Below are 26,657 nucleotides of genomic sequence, written 5' to 3' on the forward strand. Positions count from 1 at the left end.
TCTGTGTAAACATTGGTTCTTTATAGCAAAACCATATTTTAAATTAATTTAACCACTGTTTCAATTGGTTTATATTTATAGTCTTGAAAGGACAGAGTAAGCTTGATAGTAACAACACTTCTTATTTCAATCTGTTATGCAACCACAGTTGAGCACAGAGTAAGAAAATATTCAGACAATAAAATTAATATTTTTAGTAACAATATACTTTTAACTGTACATTTTAGCAAATCTATAAAGAGCTTGGTCAGTACTGTAATGCAAATATACTGTATATAGTAACGATAAGTTACTATTAACTTTTACTATAAATTTAAAGACTGTTATAAAACCCATCTTGTTGTCTTTGACAGAAGTAGGATTCTCAGTCCTATATGTATTTTTATTTTTTGTCGAGAAACAATGCAAAATCAACCATGGAAAAAATAGTAAAACCAGAATAAATTAAAGTGGCCAAAATATACAATTTTTGGAAATTTTCTTGATTGTGGCTATGAGGCAAACTCAACATTGGTGTTGGATATATAATTCACTCTAACCAGAAGTGCTCATAATGTGCATAGGCTATGAAATTATGAGTGAAACCATGGGTAACTGCTCGTTTACTTTTAATCAGAAGCTTTACCACAATTTCACAAAAAGGCAACAGGAAAATAAGACCACAGTTTACATAGTACACAATTTATTGCATCATATATACGCAGCTAACACAGTTATACAGAAGGTACAGTCTAATATGTCCAATAATCTGCAATAAATATTTACTCATTTGTCTAACAAGAACTGAAAACACAATTTATGCCTGCAGATGTTTTAGAGTATGCTGTCAAAAAAAATTTCCTTTGCTGTTGAAACGAGATCAGAGATTGAACGAAAGTAACAGTGGCAGAAAGTGGTCAGAAAATGGAAGGCACTTTTTCTAGTTTGCTTGAACACAATGAGCCGAGACTTAGGAATAATGGACATGAAAAAGTCGAAATTCAATTTACAATAAAACATACCCTTTAATAGGCACTAGTTGATGAATGCTTGTCATTGCTTTTCTCATATCCATCGGGTGAGGGTAATTTACAAGAAGATTCGGTAAAATTTTGTTAAAATCAAATCATATCGAAAGCTACAAAATCAATGTAAACAATTCAAGGCCACTGCTTTGATAATTTCAATTTTCTAATGAGTAGGAAACTTTTTGTCCGACGATGGCATTTACATGTACGGAGCGAGGCTCCTGTAATACTCTTCACTCAGTAACAAAACAAGAAGAACTCTATAGAGTGACTAGACTAACTGGCATTTACAAGGGCAAACTACGGGGCGCGACAAACACCACTGACACGGGCCGGCAGGGGAGTCAAGGTCTGACACTAAACACAGTGCTGTCTACTATGGAATGTTGATATCCTGGGGTCCTGTATTGTATGTTATGGTACGGTATGATGAATACAGATAAATCATATTTGTTAAACAACAAGTTGAACAGAATACAGCCATTTTAAATCGTGCAAGTATTCGGAGAAACGGAACACAGCTGCAACACTTCAATGTAGTTCTCTATCTTGTGAGATTCTGTCCAAGGAAGCATAAGTTGGTCCTAAGTCTAATGCGTGTCCTGTACACACTCCCTCTCTTATTTATATATATACACACACACACACATTCATTCCTCCTATCTCCAACTGAGTATGAACCGAGTACATCATTTCAAGCTAATAAAATCTTGAAACATAATTAAAAACAACACTTGACAAATACTATTTAACAAATCAGTTCGTTGAGATTGACAAATTAATGGTGTATCGAACTCGAACATGCTTATTCTGTGATAGCTGAACAAAGCTAATACAACAGGTTAAATAATACTATGCTTATTCACTGTTAACATATGCCCAGTAGGAATAGTGAGTACTAACACATCATAAGTACAACAGTAAAAAATGTACAGTTAAGGTTAAGATAAATAAACAAAAAATACAAACTTAAATACCAAAAATACTCACATTATTCAGTTAAATAAAAAACAAATGTATCTATCTCAAATCAAAAAACTTCTTGATCATTATAATTATAAAATAATATGGACTTAACAGAAGTCGTGAATATTTACAAAGTCTTTCACACATTAAACTATACTATTTACACAATAACAATAATCTCTGTGGCGTTCAACGCGTAACATACAGACTAAAACATATTTTGGTATAAAACTAGCTTTAATAAATAATAATATGCAAACTTCTTAAAATACTTAAATACAATAAATAAATAAACCGTACAAATATACTGCCCAACAAAATGTAATCGTTAGTTACATTTAAATAGACTATGTAGGATTACGGTATACACAGTTAGTGTGAGACACACACATTTCAATGTCCACATTGTAATGTACACAAAATGCAGTGGAGAACCCGACATACGATGGCATTTAAAAGTACTTTACTGTTTGTAACGACTTGTCTAATTTACATTTCCTGAATTTAAAGGATATGTATACTTAGGTTTAAAACTGTATATAAACACCACATTATCTTACATTATACAAACCACTTTAGAATATTAAATTTTACAATAAATAATAATAATAAGATATTTTATAACCCCCATTGTTAAACGCACTGAAGAAAATAGAGATCATCAGTTAAAATAGAGAATGGATCATTTACGATGGGAATGTTTAATCGCGTTGGTCGACCTGCAGACACAACGGTTGCTCCTTGGGGGTTGCGGGAGGTTGTGGACTCTTCACTAGGTCCTCCATGTCGGTCTGGAATAGTGACTCAGGACGGGGACCAGAAGGGAAGTTCTCGTTTTTAACGGCAAAAGGCATTCCGCTCACACCAATCCCAACCTGGAAAATTCAATAATTAGAACTCATATAACTGACCACTCAAACAATTCCATACATTGCATTACACTCTTTCTGCAATCTCCACGGATAGTCACAGCTGGCTGGGTATGCTCCAGGGGATTAGAGAGCTTTCGTATTTTGATTATTAGATTTTGTGCTGATTAAAAAGTTATTAGATCTCAGAGGATCTGTTTACGTGGTTATAGCTATGATTTCATCACCAAAACTTAATGGTGGTACATGGGACAATATAAAAGGAAAGATTTATGTGCTCAAAAGTTACTCAGTAGTCGTCTATATCTCGTAAACACAGCTTTCTACTCGAAATCACTGTAACATACTCTCGTGGCAGGTCTGACATGTTAGGTTAGACCAAGCTCTCGGTGGCACCTGCTTGTCAGCACCCTATGTAGAGACAACGGCAATCAGGCCAGTGAAGATAATGCACCTCAGAGTTTTGCTACAGCCATATCATTGAACCCACTATCTCACTTCTAGTTTGTAAATTCAAATATCAAATAATGTATTTTATTGTTCAGCAAAAAAAAAAACTTGAAAAATTGGGAACTTTCAGTTTGGTACACTGACAATGCCTTTTCTGCTGTAATAGCTTCCGAATTTTTGGCAGAAATGGCATCAAAGCAATGGAGCAACCCCCTTATTCACTCAATCTTAATATGAGAGTTTTTGATTATTTTTTAACCTGAAAAAACATATTCATGGCACCAAATGAAAGAAACACTTTCTTCAGAAGCCAAAATTGATGATGAAATTTGTAAATACTTTCATGGCTGGGTTCTTTCAATGCATGGAAAATCAATCTTCAAAAGTGAATTGACGCTAGAGAGACTACTTTGAACACGCTTAACATTTGGTTAGTCTTGAACAAAAACTCTCCATAAATCCTCAAAACTTTTAAGAGTAACCCTCATAATAATTATTTTACTTTGGATCACTACCAAGTTGCATTAAAAAACAAAACATATTGTTTACTTTTCTTTTGTTCTGTTTAAATTAGTTTCTAAAAATATTTTGAATTTAAATTTTTAACCATTCTAACTAAAATGCAACAAGTATTTTAATCATTAAATCAATGTAAGGCATATAAAATGTTATTATAAGTAAAAAACCAAGACGTAATAAAATATACTGTACTGTATATAGCATTGCTTACGCCTAATCGAGTTGGAAATTATAACTTAAAAAAAGTAAACATTGTTGTTAATATATTAATAAAATATTTTCATTTAAATACCTGTTCAGTGTTTGACATTAAATGGATATGAAATAAAGGAAATAATAGTATTGGATAAACCTTCAATTGCAAATATTGTCAAACCTTTTTCCTTATGACTTATTTATGGCTTACAGTAACTGATCGACTAATGGCATAAAAGCTGATAGCATATAAAATGTCAATAATGATTTCATTTAGTTATGAAAGAGGAGCAGGCAGCAATTGGAGTACAATGCTGAGTATATTTGCTCAATTGGCAAGGCCACTGGCTTAGTTCAAAGTTATTGTTAACTATTTCAACCAATTGTCTCTGGTTATAATATTTAAAGACACTTGTTCAATTAGAGGTTGTCATTTATCAATGAAGCAGCCTCTTACTTGAGGCCATTGAGGCTTATTGGATGATCATTTGTGTTATCAATGTAGAGTTGATTAATATAGTATAGTAGTACTTATTATATCTTCGTTCAATAATTATTTTTATTGCAAAAAAAATTTAAATAATAATCTAGATATACAAAAGAATTGCTACAATTTAATTTTGCTTCCTGGAATCTTACAGTACCTCCATAGTCAATAACCTCTACAGAGGAAAGTAAATTATCATTCTGTTATTCTTTTATTTTAAGTCAAAATCATTTGCAACAGGCCACGACCTTAATTATTGAATAACCCTCCATCAGGCGCTCACGGAGATTTCCTCCAGGTTAGCGAATAATGGATATCATAGTCGTTTAAACTGTTTTTATTTGTTTAAATATTCATACTGATTTAATTACAATGTAATATGTACATTTTTAGAAATTAAATAAAAATTACTCTCTTATGTAATGAATTTTACAAATAAGAAATTCAAAATCTTAAAAAATGTTATTGTATAATAACAACATGATTTATTTTAAGAAATAATGCAATTAATTGTAAAAATGTTTAACCTACCGTAATAATATATGGAAATTAACTTAGTTTTTAACTTCTTACAAAAACAACTTACTTCAATTCTTGAGATATTATACAATTGTAATGTCAATTATTACTCTAAAATCAAAATTTATTCTTTACTAAAAATTCTTTTAAACACTACACAAAGTTTGAAAACATTTTCCTTCTGGTTCTTATAACGACAATGTTCACTCCATAAACAGTACTGAAATTTTCCCTAGCACACGGGTACTGTACTGACAAGTCTCTCGTCTTCATTCTCCATTTTACAAAATTCAAATAAAATATATTGTAAAATTTAAAAAGAAACCATCACAGGTCACACATTTAGGCGCACACGGATTATTACTCCATAAAAACTAAACACTATAAGGCGCTCATGGAGGAATCGTCCAGTCTCGCACGGAAGTAGACCTCATACTGACAGATTTTGACAAAGATAAGCGGTAGGCTATTGTTTCGCTTCCCCGAAAGATGCTTGTGAAGTACACTGCGGGAAATGACTGCCAACATCAGAAAAGTAGTACTATGTTTAATAATAAAAAATACACGGAGGAAAACTCCGTTTAGCGCCCGATGTAGGGATAATCATTGAATATCAGTTGTCAACTCCAATTATAAAAGTAAATAATTTGTTGTTTTAAATATCTCTTTTAATTCTTTTAATACTTAGCAAAACTGATAGAATGTTGGCTCTCAATTTACCATAGTAAGACACAAAAATTCTGATAATTTACTGTACATTTGTTTTTTAGTAGAACATTTTTTTTATTCTTAATAAGTCTAAGACTTAAACAGGGTAAAAACAGAACAAAACCCGTTACTTCTGACTCTTCATCTCTGCACTTTTTTCTCCAGTTATATCCAGATGTGACCTCCACTCCAATTGTTCGAAAGTGAAATAAAAATAACCCATGATTCATCACCAGTGACTATGTGAGTCAAAATATTTTGTCACCTTCTTCATGGTACCAGATAAGACACTCTAGAGCTGGTCCCATTCTATTTGTTGTGGATTCATCAGTCAAGAATTTGCGTTGCCACCGGGCACAACATTTACGATATTAAAGTTTCTCAGTCAAAATTTCATATACTATACATGTGATGGTGAACATTTCGTTAACGTTATGAGTGATTTGTTTGGTGAGGTCATCGGTAACCTCAGGCTATTGCCCACTTCACTTTTCAACATGAACATTGCTTTGTTCCTAACGAAACATCTGGCACCATTTTAATTACAGTATGGCTCATAACATCTTCTCCATACACAGAAAACAATTAAGGATGGATTTCCACCAGTTGTAATTTGCTTACCAAGAGAAGTCTAATGAGGGTGATTTACTTTAGATTATTTCAGTCACACATTAAACATGGTTTGATTTTATGGGGGGGTTCCACTGCAATTTCAAAAATTCTGCCAATCCAAAAAAAAGGTAATAAGAACACTCTATAAAGCAGGCCCTTTGGATCACTGCCGACCTCTGTTTATACAACTCAAAATTTTGACAGTCATTAACCTTTACATTTATCATATCTTAATATTTACTAAAATTAACCTACAGCTGTTTTCCACCAGACAAGACATTCACCCCCACTTAACAAGAAATAAATGTAAACTTAATAATCCTCAGCACAGATTAGTAAAAACTGGCTCCTCAGAAAAAATAAATTATGTATCATTTTTCAACAAGTTAGATGATTCTGCTCAGATTGCTCCACTCAATAGTTTTAAGAATAAATTAATTATCTGGTTGCAGAGTAATCCACTTCGTACTATTCAAGAGTTTTTAAAGTGATGTAAAAATAAATTTTTAAAATAAATAACTAACCTAGATTAACCTCACTTATATTTTTTTATAAATTATTGACATAATGCGCATTGTATTGTATTATTGTTACTAAATATTGTACTTGACTATGCTATTTCATATTGATGATAAATGGCAATAAATGATTTGACCCTATGTAATTCACAGTTGGTAGGAAAGTCGATTGCGGTGGCCATTTTCAACACCAGTTTAGAGCGTTTAGAATGCCTTAGTGACATTCAATATGACACTAGCAGATGAGTATTGAGTGTAGTAACTTCAATCGCTCCAACCCAATATAAGGGGATTGGAGGAGGTGTAACGTAAAAATTTAGAATGTTAACCCAACATCGAGTTAAATATAATTTTTAAACAAAGTGGCAAACTAGAGGTTTTTATTTCAATTCAATTTAAAATGGCGGGTGGCCCGTCAAAATTTTAATTTTTAAAATATATAAAAAATCAACACTTTTGTTAATAAAATAGCTATTTTAATAATTAAACAAATAATTTATAAACAAAATGAAATTAATTTTTTAGTGTTGATGTTTTCATGTTCAAAAGTGAAGAGGAAGGAGGCCTCTTGAGACACCTGTATATAGTTTTCTATCGTTTCACTAATATGAACAGAGTTTTTGTCCCTAGTTAGTAGCACAACTCTACTGAACGTTTATTATTGTAAGCCACTATTGAGGTTAGATATCAGCAGATGACATTGATCAGTACAAGCAGTGCACTTTTTCAGTTTTATTTTGATAAACAATTTATCTATTTATAAAATGAATGTAAGTAATTTATTGGATAAGAAAACCATTAATTTCATAAAAGAACTTTCACACCACACCATGCATAGAACGTACTCACTTGTGAATGAAGATGACAAATTTCTACTGCATAATCAAGTATATAACACATAGCAAGCTTAGGTTCTTTCACTCATGGTGGAAAATTATAAAACAGAATCCAATTACTTTTTGATAGTGCTTTTTTAATTACAAACACACAACCATAAATAATCATAAAGTAATGACTAATAAGACCTAAATGCCCTTGTCATATAAATGAATACCTGTATGCATGTCATATTATAACCAGATTTTTTCTTGAATAATAAAAATATAAAAAAATATTATATTGGAAATTAGCAGATATTGAAATTCTTTTTGCACTGTTAGTATGATACCTCTTATTTAACAATAAGATTTAAAAAACTCTATTCCAGTGTCAAATTTTGTTCTATGATACAGAACAATTTGTAGATAGACAAGAGGAATATATGTTTGCTGGTAGTAAACCATTAGTATTTAAAATTAATAATGTTTAATAATCTACTTCTAAACATGTAAAACAAATAAATACAATGAAAAATCGATAATTGCTATATAGTAGTATTTAAAAATATGGTAGTGATTGAAAATAAACGCACAACAGCAAACATGCAGGTTAATTAAGAGACACAGACAACAATTTTGCTTACTTTCACTTTGGGGGTGTCAGGTGGTTGGGGTCTCTTCACTAACTCCTCAATATCATCTTGAAAAAGGTGCCCAGCCCTTGCAATATTCATGCTGTTCATGCTTTCATTTGCCCGACTCATGTTCATGTTATTCATGTTTTCTCCAGCCCGTGCCAAGTTCATACTTTCTGTTGCTCGTGCCATGGCCATGTTTTCTCCTGCTCGGGCCATACTCATGTTTTCTGCTGCCCGTGCCATATTTTCGGCTGCTCGAGCCATATTAATATTATTCATGTTTTCATTTGCATGGGCCATATTCATATTGTTCATGTTCTCATTCACTCGTGCCAAGTCCATGTTCATGTTTTCACCAACTATCGGTGTCTTGTACCCCATCTCCAGTCCACTCTGACACATCCAGGACCACAATTAGAATCAGACAAGTACTCATCTACATAATATTTGTAAAGTTAAAACAATTAGAGAAATCAAGTTTACAATTACCATTAGATGTCCATTTTATATCCACTTTAAATCCGGGATCAAAACTTCCCATTTATATTTGTCATGCTTATGCACCTGGTGGCAAGTTCCAGTTCACAAAATTGCTTACACAATTAAATTCTTGAATATGGCGTCACCGTAGAGAGCCATATTCAGTCAACAGATGTTAAATCAAACCTGCCTTTATAGGAGAGTTGAAAGGAACAGAGCTTTATATTGTAATTGGTTGAAGCTTCACTAAACAGTAACCAATGTGACCACTACTAAGCAATATGGCTTCTTTAATCACATAGGCTGCCAGATTTTTGACAGTTTGACGCTGTCTTCTGCAAAATAGAAATAATTGAAAATAACTTCAAAGTAGACTAAGGTCTACATCCAATCACAATTAGCTCAGTACCAATACATATGGATGCGTACTATCGTCAGATTTGGTATAATATCTCGAGACAAGCCATAGCGAGACCAAAATGTTTCAAGAACTTAATTGTGTAAGCTATGTTTTGACATGATGTACACCAAAAAACTTAGATGTCACTCATGCCGTATTTTAACTTGTTTAATTCATTGGAGTAAAAATAAACTTATTCACATACATTCAGTTTATAGTGGGAATGACGCATTTCAAATGCACTTCATAAAAGACTTGAGAGAGAATTCTAAATGGCTCATCAGCTACTAATGTATGAATCTCGTTATATGTTCTAAGTACAATTTACAGTAGAACACATCTAAAATATATAGACTAAACTTATCAAATTAAAACAGCTTTCAATAAACTGATACCATTTTTATTTACTTTTCTGAACAGAATTAATGTTTTATTTACAAAGAGATAGTTCAGCTTTGTTTTAAGAACTAACTGCTGTTCTCATGGGTATAGTTAGAATACAAATATGATAAGACCTTTCTCAAAAGCACTACGACCATAGTGTTCCTCATGCAGAGTCAAACATTTTTCTGGAATCATTACCTAGATGCAAGCAGCTGTAATCAGAAAGGGAAATTTCTCTTTTGAAAGTGTCAAGCTTTCCCATTTTAGCAACGGCTGCAATTAATTTTCAAGAAATGTTTATAGAGCGTCAAATGTTTTTTGCTATAGAAACCATCATCAGAGATCCCTGAGATGATAAAAAGAACATACAAAGAGAATAAGATGATAAAAATAGCAGAAAAAAAGTGAGTACATGGTCTTTGCACATATTTTTGAACATTATTCCTTGAAGAAAACTGTCATTTGATGAGACATAGGGCTGTTTTATGATATAAAATATAATGTTATTCAATCTGGTCTAAATACAACATTTTTAAAATATGAAAAATGAATACTCTTTTTTTATTAGAGAAGATCTTATGTTTTTGACATTTTGGAAGTAATGGAAAAGGGTTTTGTGCTGTCATCAGCAGTATTGACAGTTGTAAGAAGTTAAATTCCTCAAATGTTGTTTAAATCATATTTCCAGAAATTATTTGATTCTACCTTATAGAACATTATTTGTGATCCTTCACCAGTAATAAAATAATCATTGTTTCCTCTGTAAATGACTAAGAGTTACGAATGAGATGAGGTTACAACTGCATCCTAACCTTCTGTCTGAAAATCCTGACAGAAAAGTAAATCAAATTGACAATGATTACAATATATGAATATGCCAAATACAAATTCAGTCACTTATACTTAGTAATAAGTTACTTCAAATGTACTAAAATACATACTAAATGTACTAAAGCCAGACACTCAAATACTAGTTTTAAGAAGTCACCACCTGATGTACACATTACTGAGTTAAGCTGAATGGACTTAAGTGTCCTTAGAAGCCAGAATTTTAAGGGACAATTATGCTGTGGGCAGAAGATTCCCGTAACAGTAAAGTAACACCCTTTCCCAAAAAATACTAGCTCACTCAGGGTGACAGTAAATTTTGTACTAGAAAATTGTCCATTGTGCAGTGTTAATTGTTCTTTGGAATATCTTTTCCAAAATCTGGTATAAAAAAGTAGTAAATAGTAGGAAAGTTATGTGTAAAAATTAATTATAAAGAATTTGTAATTTTTTAGAAATAAAAGTATAATAATTTTTTTTAGTTCTGAGTATTCTTGAAGAATGCCATGGAGGCATGAGGAATCAGTATAAAATGTAGTAAATGGCAAGGAGACCATTGCACAAATATGTGCTCTAAAAGTTTTGCACTGTCGCTTAAAACAGTTTATTTATGAAACTCACTTTGACTTTGGGTGTATCTGATGGTTGAGGCCTCTTGACCAAATCTTCAATCTCATCTTGAAAGAGATGATCTGCTCGTGCTATGTTCATGTTTTCATACTTGATCGGTTTGTAGCCCAGACCAAGATTGACCTGCAAAATTGTTTCTGTTAGGGTTAAAACAAATAACAAGCATTAATCATCAGTCCAAGCCCAGATACTGTAGGGCCAATGCATGGATAGATACCTCGAGAAAGATTTCATCTGTAGACAAAATTTTGCATGTAATAATAAACGAGCTATAGACTTAATTTTTGCACTAAAACTCAGTGAACATGCAACATATGCATATGTAAATTAACTGTGAGCTGATTTTGATCAAACCATCACTTTTTATATATAGGGATGACTTTTCCAGTTTAAGACTGGACAAATGCCTTGTCTGAAACTATTATTAAATAAAATTGACCAAGGTGGGACACATTTGAATGTTGAGTTTAGCTCCAATTCAAATTTGAATTAATTATTATCCACAACATTTAAACTATTCACTTCATCCTTCAAAAGAAGTCAACTATGTAAGTTATTGCAAAATGTCATATGAATGAATGAATGAATCTTTTTATTCACCATAGTACTTACAAGTTTTGTAACAGAAAAATACGAGAAATATGAGAAAACTCAAATAACAAAAAAAGAAAATGAAAAAAACCATGGGACACATTATACATTGCATTATATATTATATACTTGGATCTAGAGGGATGGATCTGAATGAAGAGCACACAACACTGGAGGGGTATCTGGATTAAGAAAAATTTAAATTTAAATTAATATCAATATATTTATTTTAAAGGCTTTTGATGGAGTTTCTATTCCCTTCATCCCCCTCCTTAGTTGCACCATTGATATACAGGGTCTCCGAAAAATCAACTGCCAGGATTTTGAACGTTACTTAACAACTATTAAAGATGGTTTTTACTTTTGATTTTCCAACAAAAATTCTACATTACAAGTTACTCTTTCTAGGTTTGGCACAGTGTTAAAAAATCACAAACTATGTAAAAAGTACTAATACTAGTAGGTTAAGTGAGCTGAGAAGATGAACTCATGTGGAACGCACAGGAAAATAGTGGAACCTCATCACTCCAATCTCGGCTTTACTGTGTTCATTGGCCAGCTGCAGCATGAGACTCTGGATATTTTATAGCCACACCTAGTAATACTGAACCACTTCACTTCTATTGTTGCCCAACCAAACAGTATCCAGAAGTGAATGGTCTCTTTCTTTTTATACAATTCAAATCATAGAATTGTTTGGAAACAATGGGAACCAATGCTTGTTGATATGATCATAAACTTATATCATATTTGAAAATAGACTGGCAATTAATTACAGAAAGCGGTAATAAAGTATGTTAGAATAGATTGAGTACAGTACAAAGTTTTTTAAGCTAAAGAACAGTTTTACATACTTCAAGGTTATTGTTGGCGGCAGAAAGTGGAGAAGAGCGTGGGGAGCTGTCGACAGGGCTAGGTAGAGGTGAGTGGACGCCGAGGCCGGTGCCATTGCCGCAGTGAGCCGCCAGGAAGCTGAAACCAGCATGAGTGGGGTCAGCCCCGTGGTGGGCTGCTGCCAACATCTGCTGACGCAAGTTCTGGGCCACTGCGATCACAGCTGATGCAGCAGAGCTGGGGGTTACTATACCACCCTCACCGATGCAAGGGTTGCTTCCGTACATGGACTGCTCTTGTTGTTGTTGTTGTTGTTGTCGCTGCTGCTGTTGCTGCTGCTGTTGTTGTTGTTGCTGTTGCTGTAACAGTTCCCATCATTAGTTATTCTTTAAAAATCTGTTGTGTTTTGACAATTATACAAACCATTATACATAATTTTGACAAATATTAGGACAGCATAAAACGTGAACATGTCTGACTGAATTTTTCACAAAATAACAAAAAATACCTTTACTAACATGTAAAATATATACTTAAAAGTGAAATAGTTGTCAAAGTCTATATTGATATAATGTAAATTTCTATCACTATTTTTTTATATTTTATTGGAATTGAAGCAACAATTATGACTCCAAAATGATTTAAATAATTAAAATCATTTAATGCTTGGTAGGTGGCAAACGGAATAATACTCTGGGTTTCTAAAACGCGAGAGGTAGAACATGGAGGGACACTCTGTAACTGCACAGGATGTACTGCTAGATAAAAGCTAGGCCAATAGTAAAAGTGAAACTGGGGCAGGATATTTCTTAAAAGAGGCTTGTTAAGGACATAATGTTTGACAGCGCACGTCACAAAACTCTGTGATTTATTTACAAAATATGAGGCACAAGGAAGTGAACTTAGTGATGCCACCTCTGGAAGGTTAAGAAAACTTTCCAGTTAGCAACAATCTTTTTACACACTGCACTTGACCCCATGGAATTTGATTACTTCCAAAACTAATATCACTTCTAATGAACAACAATGTCAAAGAGAATATCTGAAATTAAGGATAACAGACTTAGCCTTCATGAAGATTAAGTAACACCACAGCCTAGATCTTTGCAATAAAGAGAGACTAATATATACTGTTCCTCATACCCGCTTATTGTCCAGTTTAACCTGCTGAAAGAAGGAATATCTGTAATTGAGGACAACAGACAGCCTTCCTCATATCCACAAATTGTCCAGGTTAACCTGCTGAAGGAAGGAATATCTATTTGAGGATGATAAGACTAGTTTTCATGAAGATATCACAGTGGATTTTTATAAGAGAATACATCAAAAAGTGTTTATTTATGGCCATTGTAATTTACCTGGTTCTTTGTTTTTTTTGTTCCATGGTCGATTTTACCTTGTATCACGATCAAGAAAACATATATCACATCAGAGAAGCCTGTTTCTGTCAAAACACAACTAATATGGGATTTACAACAGTCTTGAATGTATACTAAAAGTTAGATAGTTACTATGTCTTTTCTATGTACAGTTAAAAAAGTCCATTAACAATAACACTATTAACGTGTTTGTATCTTCATAAACTGAAAAATATTTTAGAATAGTAAGGGCTGGAATTGGTACATTAGTTCAAAAGTACAGTCCAACAAACTTTCATCTATCATAGTTTTTGCCGACTGCTTCAAAGGGAGTCTTCGGAGTCAAATTCTGACCATCTCATGTTTTAAGACTCTTCTTACAAGTATTTACCTAATCGCTGAAATCTAAAAAAATTATGTGAAAACTAATGGTTACTCCTTAGAGAATTAGGAGCAATGTTTACACAGAACAGTTGATAACATTTGACGGGTTCTTCCAATGAATATTTCACAACTTTAGAGACTTAGGCGGAACTTTTCGCTACTTTAAAGCTTAGTGGGGCGTAGCCCAGATGGATATTTGAAATAATAATAGGCCTATATTCATACCAGAGAACGTAAGAATGCCCATATAAAGTTTCAGTACAATCGGTTGAACAGTTTACATGTGCAAGCAAAACAAAAAAATAAAGGCACTTTGGCATTTATAATATTATAAGGATATACATACCCGCTTATTGTCCAAGTTAGCCTGCTGCAGGGGAGAGAGCACCTGTAGCCGAGGATAGGCCAAACTCATGGGATCCTCCTTCATGTGTTGTGGATCACGGAATACCACTGCCCGGATCACTCCCTGGATGTGAGCTTCTGGCCAGATCCCCAGCAGAATGCGTTGGGGACGTCCTCTTCCCTTCGGCCTCAGATCTGAACAAATACCAACTTATCTAATCAATCCATTCACAGGAAATGCTCTAAATATTAGTATTGTACAATGGCTTTCAAGCTCAGTACACCAAAATATATCCTAGCAAAATTAGAATGAGAAATGGATAAGACAAAACATTTATTATATTGGATTGCCCTAAAAAAATACACTTAAGAGGATTTCACTGGAGAATAACCATTTTACAAAAAAAACAAACAAACATTTTTGTCTTTTTTCTGATTCTGTACGTTGTTAGACGTAAGAAAAACATAACATATCTCATAAAAGTTCTTTTTATCAGTGTGGAAAAATTATCCATAGCGTTTGGTAGATTTAATACTGAAATCTTGTGTTTCCCCTATAATGCAACACTGAATAATTCTTATTCATGTCATTGACAATATACAGTGAACTAATTATGGTAATTCTTTAGTATTACAGTGTTATGTAGCTTATATATGTTTAACGTTTTGCTCTGTGTAAAATAAGAAGCAACTAAACAAGCAGAATACCAAAGTCAGTTGTTTTTACAAACAGCTGTTGTCATCTAGTAGCTGATTGTTTTGTTTGTTTACTGGTGAGATGAGACCAACGAACTATACTACTGGAACGCGCACTGCCCATAAGCAGCATGTTGTGTTTTCCGGTCGCACACAGCTGTGCGTTACTGGTGTATCCATGGATTTGCAGGCGCTTAAAGTGGGCAAGAACTCACCAAGTTCTGTACTCCATGCCAATGATGCTGATCTTAGAACACATTAACTTTTTATTGATTTTAAATCTAAGGGTAAATTAAGTAGATCAAGTGATGATGTACGGTATTGAAAATTGTAAAATATTATTATTTACTCTAGTTATCTCAAACAAATGCGACCACTTCTAAATTGACAGGAAGCCACGAGTTACTTTGAATTAAAAACTGTGACTAAACTATTTTTTTTAAATAATATCTCATCACATCGAAAAAACAAAAACTTTTGACATTAAAAAAGAAACCAACTTAGAAATAAGGCAAAAATATTGGTCAAAATAATTTTATTTTCTAACACGTAGATTAAGTGTGTCATGTTTGTAAATTTTTTGTAGTTTATTTTGAAATAAAATACTGTCAATAAAAAGTTGTTTTTTTTTCATCTGGGTAATATTTTAATGCCTGTAATATTTGTTTCCGACTTTGTAAGAAAAATAAAAGTCAAAATCTCAGTTATTTTGATATTGCACAAAAATCAGTTTTTTTAACAGAAAATAAAAATCCACGGTAAAAAGCAGCTACTAACATTTGTAATAATAAATAAATTGTAGTATCTAACAATTGTATTAAGTCTACAAGGCGTTTTTAAAGTGATATTAGATCATTACTATAATGCCTGCCATATGGGCGGAGTTAGTTCTTGCCCATTTCCAGCGCCTGCAGACTCGGAACGCAGCCCAGGATTTCGGCTCGGTTTCTCCGGCCCAGAGCGCGTTCCATTATTATAATTCGTTGGATGAGACTAAAACAACTTTTGACATCTGTCGTTGATAACTAAGGGAGATAATTTCTTCTTAAAAAGCTGAGTATATCAATATTAATTGTTGTTATATGACATCACTGCTTATGAGCAACAACAATCAACTGTTTTTAAATTAAACTGCTTTAACCAGCTGAATAATGTTGGATTGTAATAATAACTTTCCAAATTGTAGACTGTATGTTTATTTCATTAAAACATAATAAGATAGAAATGTGTTTAATATACAGAAATAACAACTTTTATTTCATTAAGGATTGTTAGTAAATAATACTTATGTTTTTTCTAAAACAGAGTACAATATCAAATTTTGAAATATCCACTTACTCTAGAAGTATGGATCAAGATGTGTAATCAAACTTACAGTAATGGGAATACTGGACTTCACTTGCTCATCAATACTTAGGTGAAACTGAACTATGATCGGCAGCGGAAATAGTTTTTTTTTAAACTAAAACTTATTTTGTACTCTTGTTATATAGCTATAGAGAGAATAAATTTAACATGTTTTTAATTTAAACATAGTTTTTCAATTTAAAAGTTTTAGATAATAGTATATTGGAAGTAGGTGAAACAAATTTATGGATTTGTTAATTGATAAAAAACAAAGCTGGAACAAGCTTGTGCAATAATAAAATATCATCTGAGCTATATGCCCTCAAACAAATCTGAAATATTTGCAACCAAGGTACTTTGAAACTGATTTACTTTGCATTAATGCATACACATTTAGTTACGAAATTAATATCATTAGAAAAATCTTGATAAGATCCTAAAACTACAAAAGAAATCTATCACGGTAATATTTAATTAAAATTGGAAAAAACTATATAACATCCATTTTCTGAATTAAACATATTTACAGTATAATGAGTACATATTTGAAACAGAAACATATGCAAAATATATAATGGGAAGGCCAATTCTGTAAATCATGAGTACAATACCAGGATAGGTTAAGGACCATAAATTGAAGTTATAGAAAAAGAAAACAATCTATATAGGTTTAAAGTTGTGTATTTTACTCCCTCTGATATAAAGAACATAGAAAAAAGTGAAATCTTAAAAACCACCTAGTTCAACATTCTTTTGAAGAATTTTTAGAACAGAATTTACCAAACACAAGCCAATTTTACTTTACCAACTGCAAATAATAATATTATTTAGAATATTTTTCATTGTAAATTGATGTTTTATTTTTTTAAATTTAATTTAAAATATTTGATAGTCATAAATTTAGAATAAGTTTCTTTTAATTGCATTGGGTACTTTAAGCTAATACAAAGAATCAATTTAATCTGTATTTTCTGAATGTATACAGTGATGAGTAAAGAAATATGAATTTGAATATATTATTTTGTATTATATACTAACAATATATGTTTTCTATACTTTTACTACATTAGTAAAGCTTTCACTTACTACAAATACCTGTTATGGAAATTATACTCTTATAACTTGGTGGAATCTTAAAATACAGATTCCTGCTAGAAAATAATGTTCGTAGTTCATACACAAAAGTTCTTATAACTTTTAAAATTACAGAGGTGAAATTTTTACCAACTATTTTGATTTTTTTTAGACCAAATCAAAATAACATACAAAATTAATTTAGATAAATTTGCACAGTCTATTAGGATTTTATATTGTTGTACAGTTATAATAACTACTAACACATTTATAAAACAGATTTTTGCCTAACTCTTTTTATATTAAAAAAAATCTAAAAATGCTTTTTTATTTATTCTAATAGTCTGGTAAATAATTTGTTAGGTTAAATGTAAAAATATTGGTTTATAATTTTTCATACCCTTATTTAAGAAAATCAGTATTTTTAGTATGGTATCCCTTAATCGTTTTAATATATACCATAGGTATAACAACTATTTTAATGCAACACATTTTTTAGTTTCAAAATCATTTATCCAGAAATTCAACCCAACATCCTTTTTTGTGTCTGTATAATTATTATAAAATGAAACTGATGATATTAAGTTGATTATCTCAATGAACCAACAATTTGAGAGATATAACTCTGTGAACTGGGATCATAAAAACACAGAGTGAGGCCTAGGCTAGCTGTTACACATGTAATCATTTCCAATAAGTAAGCCATTACAACACATGATGGCTGGGAGTGGGCATGTAATGACAAGTAAATGGCTACAATAAATGTGTGTCTGTGAGTCAGGCATCAAGAATGTCTGTCTGTCTGTCTCTTCACATTGTGCATTTGGGTGTGTATTAAGATGACTTTACCAGCAGCTGCTCTGCCTTCGTCTCCTACTGCTTCTAGTATATTCAATGAATTTTCAATGGAAATTTAGAAACTTTACTTTTTCTCTTGCCAAAATACTTATACGAATGACAAAAATAAACAAGTAACAAAACGTAAAGAAGTAGGTACTTTATGAAAAACATTGTTTACTGAAATTTTTATTTGAACTCAGAGATGATTTCTATTACAGCAAACACCTTCAAAGGTGGAGGTGACAGTTATGAGAAAATATTGAAGCTATTATGTATTATAGTTACTAGTGAACACCAAATAATAACAGCTTGTGATATTCACTGAATTCTTTTAATTATAAGGTCTTTTTGTAGCTGTTTTACTATAAAACAATACAATGTTAAAAGCATAAACATTATCTTCTCAACATACATTTGCAGGAGGTTGCTGTGACCACCTGATTGCTGAAACTCGTGTATAGAACCATTACTGGTTTGATTTTGGAAAAAATGTAAACAGAATAAAAAAGAGGAGAGACTTAACATGTTTTAAAAAAATTATAAAATAACATAACTGTACTAAAATTTCCTTACTTTCTAAATTAGATTTAAATGATTTTTAACGTATTCTAAGAAACTAATTCTACAATAAAATAATATTATTGGCCTAAAGAAATCACTAACAAAATGTGCCTGTACTACAGATACATTTTGTGTTTGAAAACTTTTTTCAATGAAACTTGTAAAACATATTTAAAACTGTGATATAAATGATATTTTGTACAAACTTGGCTTTAACAAAGCATCAAATACAGTGGGGTAATTACGATTGGAGATTCACTACACCGTGCAGTGGAAATTAGGATGTAATGGGCTAAGAAAAACAAAAAGACAAAACCTAATGAGAGTAACGACATTCGGAGACAGTCTGGAGTATAATGAACTGTGACTAATTGTAATAGTTTGTATGTCACACAGAGTTGCCTGTTTTCAAGCAGAGCCCATTTGATATATTCTAATGTTATACATTCACAGTGATGGCCAGCTGTTGGATCATTTGTTTTTATTGCCAGTGCTAATTGTTTATGCACTAGTTGTAGTTGTACTCGAAGGAAAGTAGCTCATTCTATTCCATCTACCTTCAGTCCAATGAGTATGTATCTAACACGTATTGTAACATATTCAAATTATACAGTGAAAAACTCTATAATGCAACAAAAAATGGATTCAGAAATATTTATTACTTTAAGTTGATTCTTCACAATTTTACTCTACAAGGCGCTTGGAGTGGGATGTGTAAAACGTAAAATTAAAACTTCTAATTTTCTCATACGATAGGAGAATCTGGATCTCATTAATGTTTTCTAATATTGTTATGATAGAAGGACAGAGTTTTGCAATATAATCAAATGCGTTTAGGTTACATACAAGACAGCTTTGCTGAGCAATATTGCCTAGGTAAGGCAAATTAATGAGGCAATGTTTGTAAAGCAGATTACAACTCCATGCTAAACAATGGCCCTTTCTTACAGTATAACTAACACATGCCCTGGTAACGGTGAATATTTAGCTGGTTATTACTGTACAGGAGCAGCAACTAATACAATCAAAGGTAACATTATACACATTTGATTTATCATGAACAAACACACTTGTTTACTTGTAGAGATTGCTCAATAAAATATTAAAAGTGACATTGAACACATGAAATTGCACCTAGTCATAATGTAATTTACTTCAAGTGTACAATTTACTGCTGAGTAATTTTATAGTTTCCACTGCACAATTTATAGGTTCTACGTTTTTTTAACATGATTGTCTTGTGTGCAATGTTCATTAACTAAAGTATTACAAAACATAATTGCTGAAATTGCATACACATTTTACTTTATTAACAAAAAGTTTTGAAAATACAGAGATCTAGCCCATCAGTATTATCTCTTTATATTTTGTTTAAAAGGTAACCTTTTAAAGAGCTACAACTGGAGTAACATAACGTAAATGGTGAAGAGTAACGAGAAGGATGATTTGTGTTAAGCTTCAAAGATTTAATTGTTAACATTGATAATTTGTTTTACTTATGGTCTAAATATTGACATAATTTACAAGAATAATTTTAAGCCCTCAAATATGAATCGTGAAGGAGGCAAAAAGAAAATTTTGTGATTGATTAGTGTACAGATAATTTGCTGTTGTGCCAAAATTCATAAAAATATAATGTTTTGTACTGAATTCATGGACATTTTTTCTAAAACTCAAAAATATACACATTATAAAAGATTTTTTAAAGATTATATTTTATATGATATTTTATAGAAAATACATTTTATAAACATGTTATTTCGCAAATACATGTAACAGTATACGCAATTAACAACATCACAGTAACAAGAGGAAGGGAAATGCTGAAATGAGTTCCTTACTCTGGACAGCAAATATAGTTGTTTAACAACACATTTATTTTCACTGAACAAGGCCGGAGGCGATGTGATTTATTGTACAACATTGCAAAGTGAGTACAGTTAGGGGGGATACTGTAGTGTCCGAGCTGAGCGAACAAGCGAACGTGAGGCAAGTGCACTAGACAACATAATGTATCGATAATGAAACATCCCAGTCTAGAGCTGTGCTTGATTGAACGTACTAATTGATTGGTACCAACAAGACGTCACAATGGGACAAAGTACAATACATTCTAATTTACATGATGAACAAACGGACCTGTACAACACACAAACATGTGTTCAATATAATATTACTCAGTACACAGAACAAGAGACATCCATTACAACATATACTCCACTGCCACTGCCACTACCACTGCCGCTGCCGCTGCACCTCCCTTCATCAATTAAGAACGTTTGATCTGTACTCATCAAATTATGATGTACCCGACAATTTCCCAATTTCTTGCTCATTTCATACGCACAAACTATTATTTCGGTCAGGAGTAGCTAAACCAACACTAACTTTATTAATATTCCCAAACAAAAGCTTATTCAAAATACTTGCAGCTTAAATGAGAAGTATTTTCCAGATTGAAATGACATAAACGATTTCATGAAATATACTTTAGAATCCCTGTGGATTTCTGCAATACAAAACAATGATCTACTAGTTGGGAAAAGCATTAAATTGTAATTCGCATCTACATTTCAATCATTATGATCATGTCCTATAGTTTTTTGGATTTTCTCTTTTTGATTCTATTCATTTAAATAAGACTCACATACATAATATATTGAGTTTGTACATAAACTTCTAAAGTTCCTTAAAAATGTAATCAAATAGTAACAAAATGTGTATTACTGCAAAACTGTGATCTGTTGAAACTTGTTGCTGTCAAGAGGAACAACACCGAAATAAAAAAAAAAATAGGATTTAGCATACAAATATGGTTGACTTTGATTAAAAAACTTAAAACTCAATATAATAACAAGCAAACACGCTTTTACATTATACTACTACATAGGAGTTTTAATTACCTCGATTTTGATTTACTTTAATTTACTAACAGTGTCCCCACCCAAGTGATGTTTTTTTATTAAATTACTAGCAATGTCCCCATCCATGCTATGTTAATAATAAACTAATAGTTATCCCCCCACCCATGTTATGTTAATAATAAAATACTAGTTATGTCCCCACCCATGCCATATTAATAATAAACAACTTATGTCTCCACCCATGTCATGTTAATAATAAACTACTAACAGTGTTTTCACCAAAGTCATGCTAATAATAAATTACTAGCAGTGTCCCCACCCATGTCATGTTAATTATGTGAGAGTGAATATAAAAACCATCACATGCTTGAAGATTGTTGTACTGTAATACCTTAACATAAACATTTCCATTTAGTTAAAAAAACTTAACTTTCTTGCTAATTTTTAAAGGTTTTTATTACGAATGTAATAATTATTATACTGATTACAGTAAAATTTATATAGTGTTATCATGAGTTTTGAGAGACATTACAAGTTTTTATAAAGGATGATGCAAGTCATTTTTCTGGTAGAAAGTCTTCTCTATGTTGTTCTATTTACTGTGTTTTCCAATTTTATACTTAAAAATATCCATACGTTAATAAATAACACAGTTTGCATTAAAACAGCGAACCTTCATAATTTTAAAACACACCATAAGGTAAGCAGAGATATTTTTTTGCAAGAACTGAAAAATAAATTAGGAAAATTTACTTGATAAGTAAACATTGCATGTGAATTTTAGTACAGGGGCACATGTCCGATCACTGTAAATTATGGTTGTTGGCTACAACAAAGTTTTACAGTTTTGTGAAAAACTTTATATTAATTTACATACCGTGCTAAATACATCACAGTGACATTTCATTTTTAAATAGTAACTTTAAGTAACTGATTATTTACAAGTAGATTTAATTTCTGAAATTTCGTTAACTTAAATTATTTTTTATAATTTTTTTAAATAACTTTACAGTATAAAATATATTGATTGGTTGTATTACATGTAAATTACATCCATACATTTATTTAATATATACTATAATATAATACTAGTTATAAAAAATACAACGATTATAAGTTATACAACAGTTATTCATATTTTCTTCATATTCCACCAAGCCATTATCAATTTAACAAATAAGATTTTTAATAACATTTAACACTATAAAAATTGTACTGTTATTATTCAAACAGAGTTATTTGTATCAATTTAAAATTACTAACGTTTAAAGTTTAAAAGTATAAAAATACAATTATTGAAAATAATCGATTTTAAATATTGCAGTACTAACTGTCTTAACTCACATCGTTCTATAAAGAAGTTTATATTTATGTAGTTTACGTACTATTTTGTAGTAACTATGCATTGAGTGTGTTTCATTTCTTTTTCAAATCAATGTTTGTTCTAGAAAATATTCTTAAAAGCACAGTTATTTTGCACATTTTAACTTCTATAACTTTGTTTTCAGTACTGTAACATTAAACGAATCAACCAATTACTGTATGTGAACCATGGAAACGTGTGGATATAGATGCAAAGTTGAGCAGTTGTCACTCAATAATTACCATGTTTTATCTGAGCAGTAAAGTAAAGCAATACTTTTGAAGAAAAAGCAGTTATTCCATTTTGTTTGATGGTTAATAGATTAGAAATGGTGAAAGTGTTATTTCAAATCAAGCTGAAAAATTATGGCTTGTTAATTCCTAATTTAATTTTAAATATATTAAAAATTATATGTAATAACGAGAATAATTGTTATATTTGAAAGAAATATTTTATTAGGATAGACGTAAAATATTGTGAGAATGTCAAGTTTTTTGTATAACAGTCATTCACCACGTTTTGATAAAAGTACACATTGGTCTTAGCAAAATATTTGCTACTTTATAAATTTCCTGAAATTGAAGAGTTTATTTGCACAGTGTATCCTAAGCCAGTCAATCACGATATGTACTAAATAATGGACTCGAACATAACCTAACTCACACCGGTGACAAAGGTAAATCACTCCCTGCTATAGCCTGCTCTAACATCCTGGGCTCTAATAGGAAACGTCAGCCTTTAAACAATTGAGTGGAAATCATTACGGAAACCTAACCTGAAGCAGGGCTACATTAATCAAAGCCTGGCCATTGTACGGCATTGCATGAAACATCATGTTACTAATTGTTGTGCACTAACAGATGTTTGCCATCGCCATCCTACCACCGCTAACATTATTTCACCTCTAAGAAGAGCACATCAAAGTAAAATGTTTTTTTGACAAATTACTCGCAAATTGGAATCATAAAAATACTTTGCTGTATTTGTGATAAATATAAAAAATTAGTACTAATGACTAAAAAGTAATTATACTTCTAATAAATTAAATATTTTTCTTGAATAGTCTATGTATCTGGACAGAGGAAACATTTGTAAGAAACAAATAATTAAAAAGTACTCTTTGAAACATAGCCTTCCTAAAGTTACCGATAACGAAGTGAAAATAGAATTTAGAAAGGGAGACAAAGCCAAGAAATGTAAGGTCAACATCCCAGAACATAGTTTATCAGCAACTTTATAACATTTCTCTGACTTAGAAACGGAGTTACTTTACAAACTTAATGTTTTATCTTTCTTAAGTATGAACATAACTTTATTATTAAATTACGGACTTACGTAGAATGGAATGGATGCTTTAGAAGTTTAATAAATTATGGGTAACATAATGTTTAAAATGTGTTACTTAAATGAAGCTATTACTACCTAAATTAAATATAAATATTTTCATGCATACTTGATATCATTATTAAGTAATTTGTAACAATGATCTGAAAAATCATTTTAGGTGATCCATACTGGTGTTAATAATGGATACGAAACACAATATTTCAATAAAAGCAAAATTATATTAATTAACTAGCTGTTTCCCGCGGCTTCGCACGCGTTTCGTAAGCTTTGACCGTGTATGAGGACTTCTGGTTCAAGTGAATGAAATTTCCAACGCCGATGTAGAATTTGCCTTACTGCCACAGTCAAAAAGATCTCTCAAAAGTGTATATAACCATTGTTATTATAAAGTGGTCTAACTCACTCAAGCTTTAAGTTCAATTAGAAATATATTTTAAAGACAAATATACATCATAACTTAACTCCTTCAAATTTGGCTTAACTCCTTGTGTTTGGCTATTTAATATACGTAGCTGGTTTCGTAATTGCAGTTTATAATGTGCAGGTGCTTTAAGGTTTTAAAAACTTTTATCTTTTGCTGCGCAGCCTGTTGACGATTTACATCAATGGGCATAGCATATAAACCTTCTCCGAATAAGCAATATACATACAACTTTTCATAAAGATCGGTCAAATAGTTTACGATTCCATAAAGAACAAACACACAAACATTCATTTATATATATATATGACGGCTTAAAGCACTTTTTTTTCTTGGCGGCATTATGTTATTTTCCAATAAAAATTCGTCAAAAAACTGCTCAAAGGAATTCTGTAAAAAAAATGTTGAGAAAAACATTCTTCAAAGAATATTTACATGAGAAAACAAAAATACTTGCCTATTTTTTAAACCTTTTACTGATGGAAAATAACACTGTTCTTGGAAATTGTAAAAAAGATATCAAATCACGTTTATCAAAAATTTGACATTTGTGACACGTTGTAAATGTCAAAAAATGTTTGTTTACATAGAAACGTCAAAAATATTTATGTTTACTTAGTTACTGTCAAAAATAACAACAATTTTTTGTCGCATTATATATGTTTACAAAGAACAGCTGATTAAAAATTTGAAAAGACTCTTTCACTTAATAACATATGTTTGCTGCAATGCATTTCTTACGGGTATTTCTGTAACCAGTGGGGCGGAATCCTGAATCGGGAAAGGGATAAAAAGTATCCTATAACCTTCTACAGATCAAGACGAACAAATTTAAAAAAAAATTAGGCGAATCCGTCCAGCCGTTTGTGAGTGATGCTGTTACACACGAACAGTTTCATTTTTATATATATAGATAACATTTTCAAGCTAGCAAGATTATTATAAACTAATGTGGTAAAGATAAGAAAAATGTCATCATATTATTTAAAATGAAGTTTAAATAAATAATTGCTCCTAATATATATTATTGTTTAACAAGCACTTTTCCAAGCTCATTATATTCAAAATGTTTACCTCTCCCTTACAAACCATTCATACTATTATAAGAATATTGCATAATAAGTGTATATAAAATTGATAATTTTTGTTTCAATTTTGTTCATTTTGATTCACAAAAAAAAAAAAATACTTCATAACAACAATTAATTTAAAGACTTTGGAATCTCTTTTATTGTATAGTAACGAAATTAATATATAAGAAGAAATATACATCATTCTTTATCAATCAGTTTACCAATAATTGATTTCTGATGTTTAAAAGTTTTTATATGTTTTTGTACCTTGTAATGTTTTTTCATTCTTTTTAATGTGTGTGTGTGTTTGAAAAATCTTATGGTAATAATATTATCTACATCTGATAACAACAGAACCATTGCTATTGAGAAGAAAACATGGAGTCCACAAAGCACATAATATTACAAGGTCACATCTCTATTCTGATATTCAGGCAGGGGCAGGAACTAGAATCCAAGTTTACCAGTTGTGCATAAATTTGATTTAGTGTTCGAGAAAGTACAGGAACTAGAATCCAAGTTTACCAGTTG

The 26,657-nt window shown here is 31.3% G+C and overlaps 1 protein-coding gene across 4 annotated transcripts in view; it reads right to left on the reverse strand.

Moving 5' to 3' along the window:
- Positions 1–665: 665 nt before the first annotated feature.
- The window catches only part of LOC124358511 (protein bric-a-brac 1-like), a 524,334-nt gene continuing 498,342 nt past the window's right edge, over positions 666–26,657 (reverse strand). For 2 of the 4 annotated variants that reach the window (XM_046810813.1, XM_046810808.1), the window contains exons 7-11: positions 14,542–14,735; positions 12,474–12,812; positions 11,020–11,151; positions 8,313–8,699; positions 666–2,848 (exon numbers count right to left, since the gene is read on the reverse strand). In XM_046810813.1, coding sequence (XP_046666769.1) covers positions 2,675–2,848; positions 8,313–8,699; positions 11,020–11,151; positions 12,474–12,812; positions 14,542–14,735 — 1,226 coding nt within the window. In that variant the 3' untranslated portion in view covers positions 666–2,674. The remainder of the gene's footprint in view (positions 2,849–8,312; positions 8,700–11,019; positions 11,152–12,473; positions 12,813–14,541; positions 14,736–26,657) is intronic. The other 2 variants (XM_046810817.1, XM_046810823.1) reach the window with 2 other exon arrangements.

Source organism: Homalodisca vitripennis, chromosome 1 (assembly GCF_021130785.1).
Source record: "Homalodisca vitripennis isolate AUS2020 chromosome 1, UT_GWSS_2.1, whole genome shotgun sequence".
NCBI classification, from domain to species: Eukaryota; Metazoa; Arthropoda; class Insecta; order Hemiptera; family Cicadellidae; genus Homalodisca; species Homalodisca vitripennis.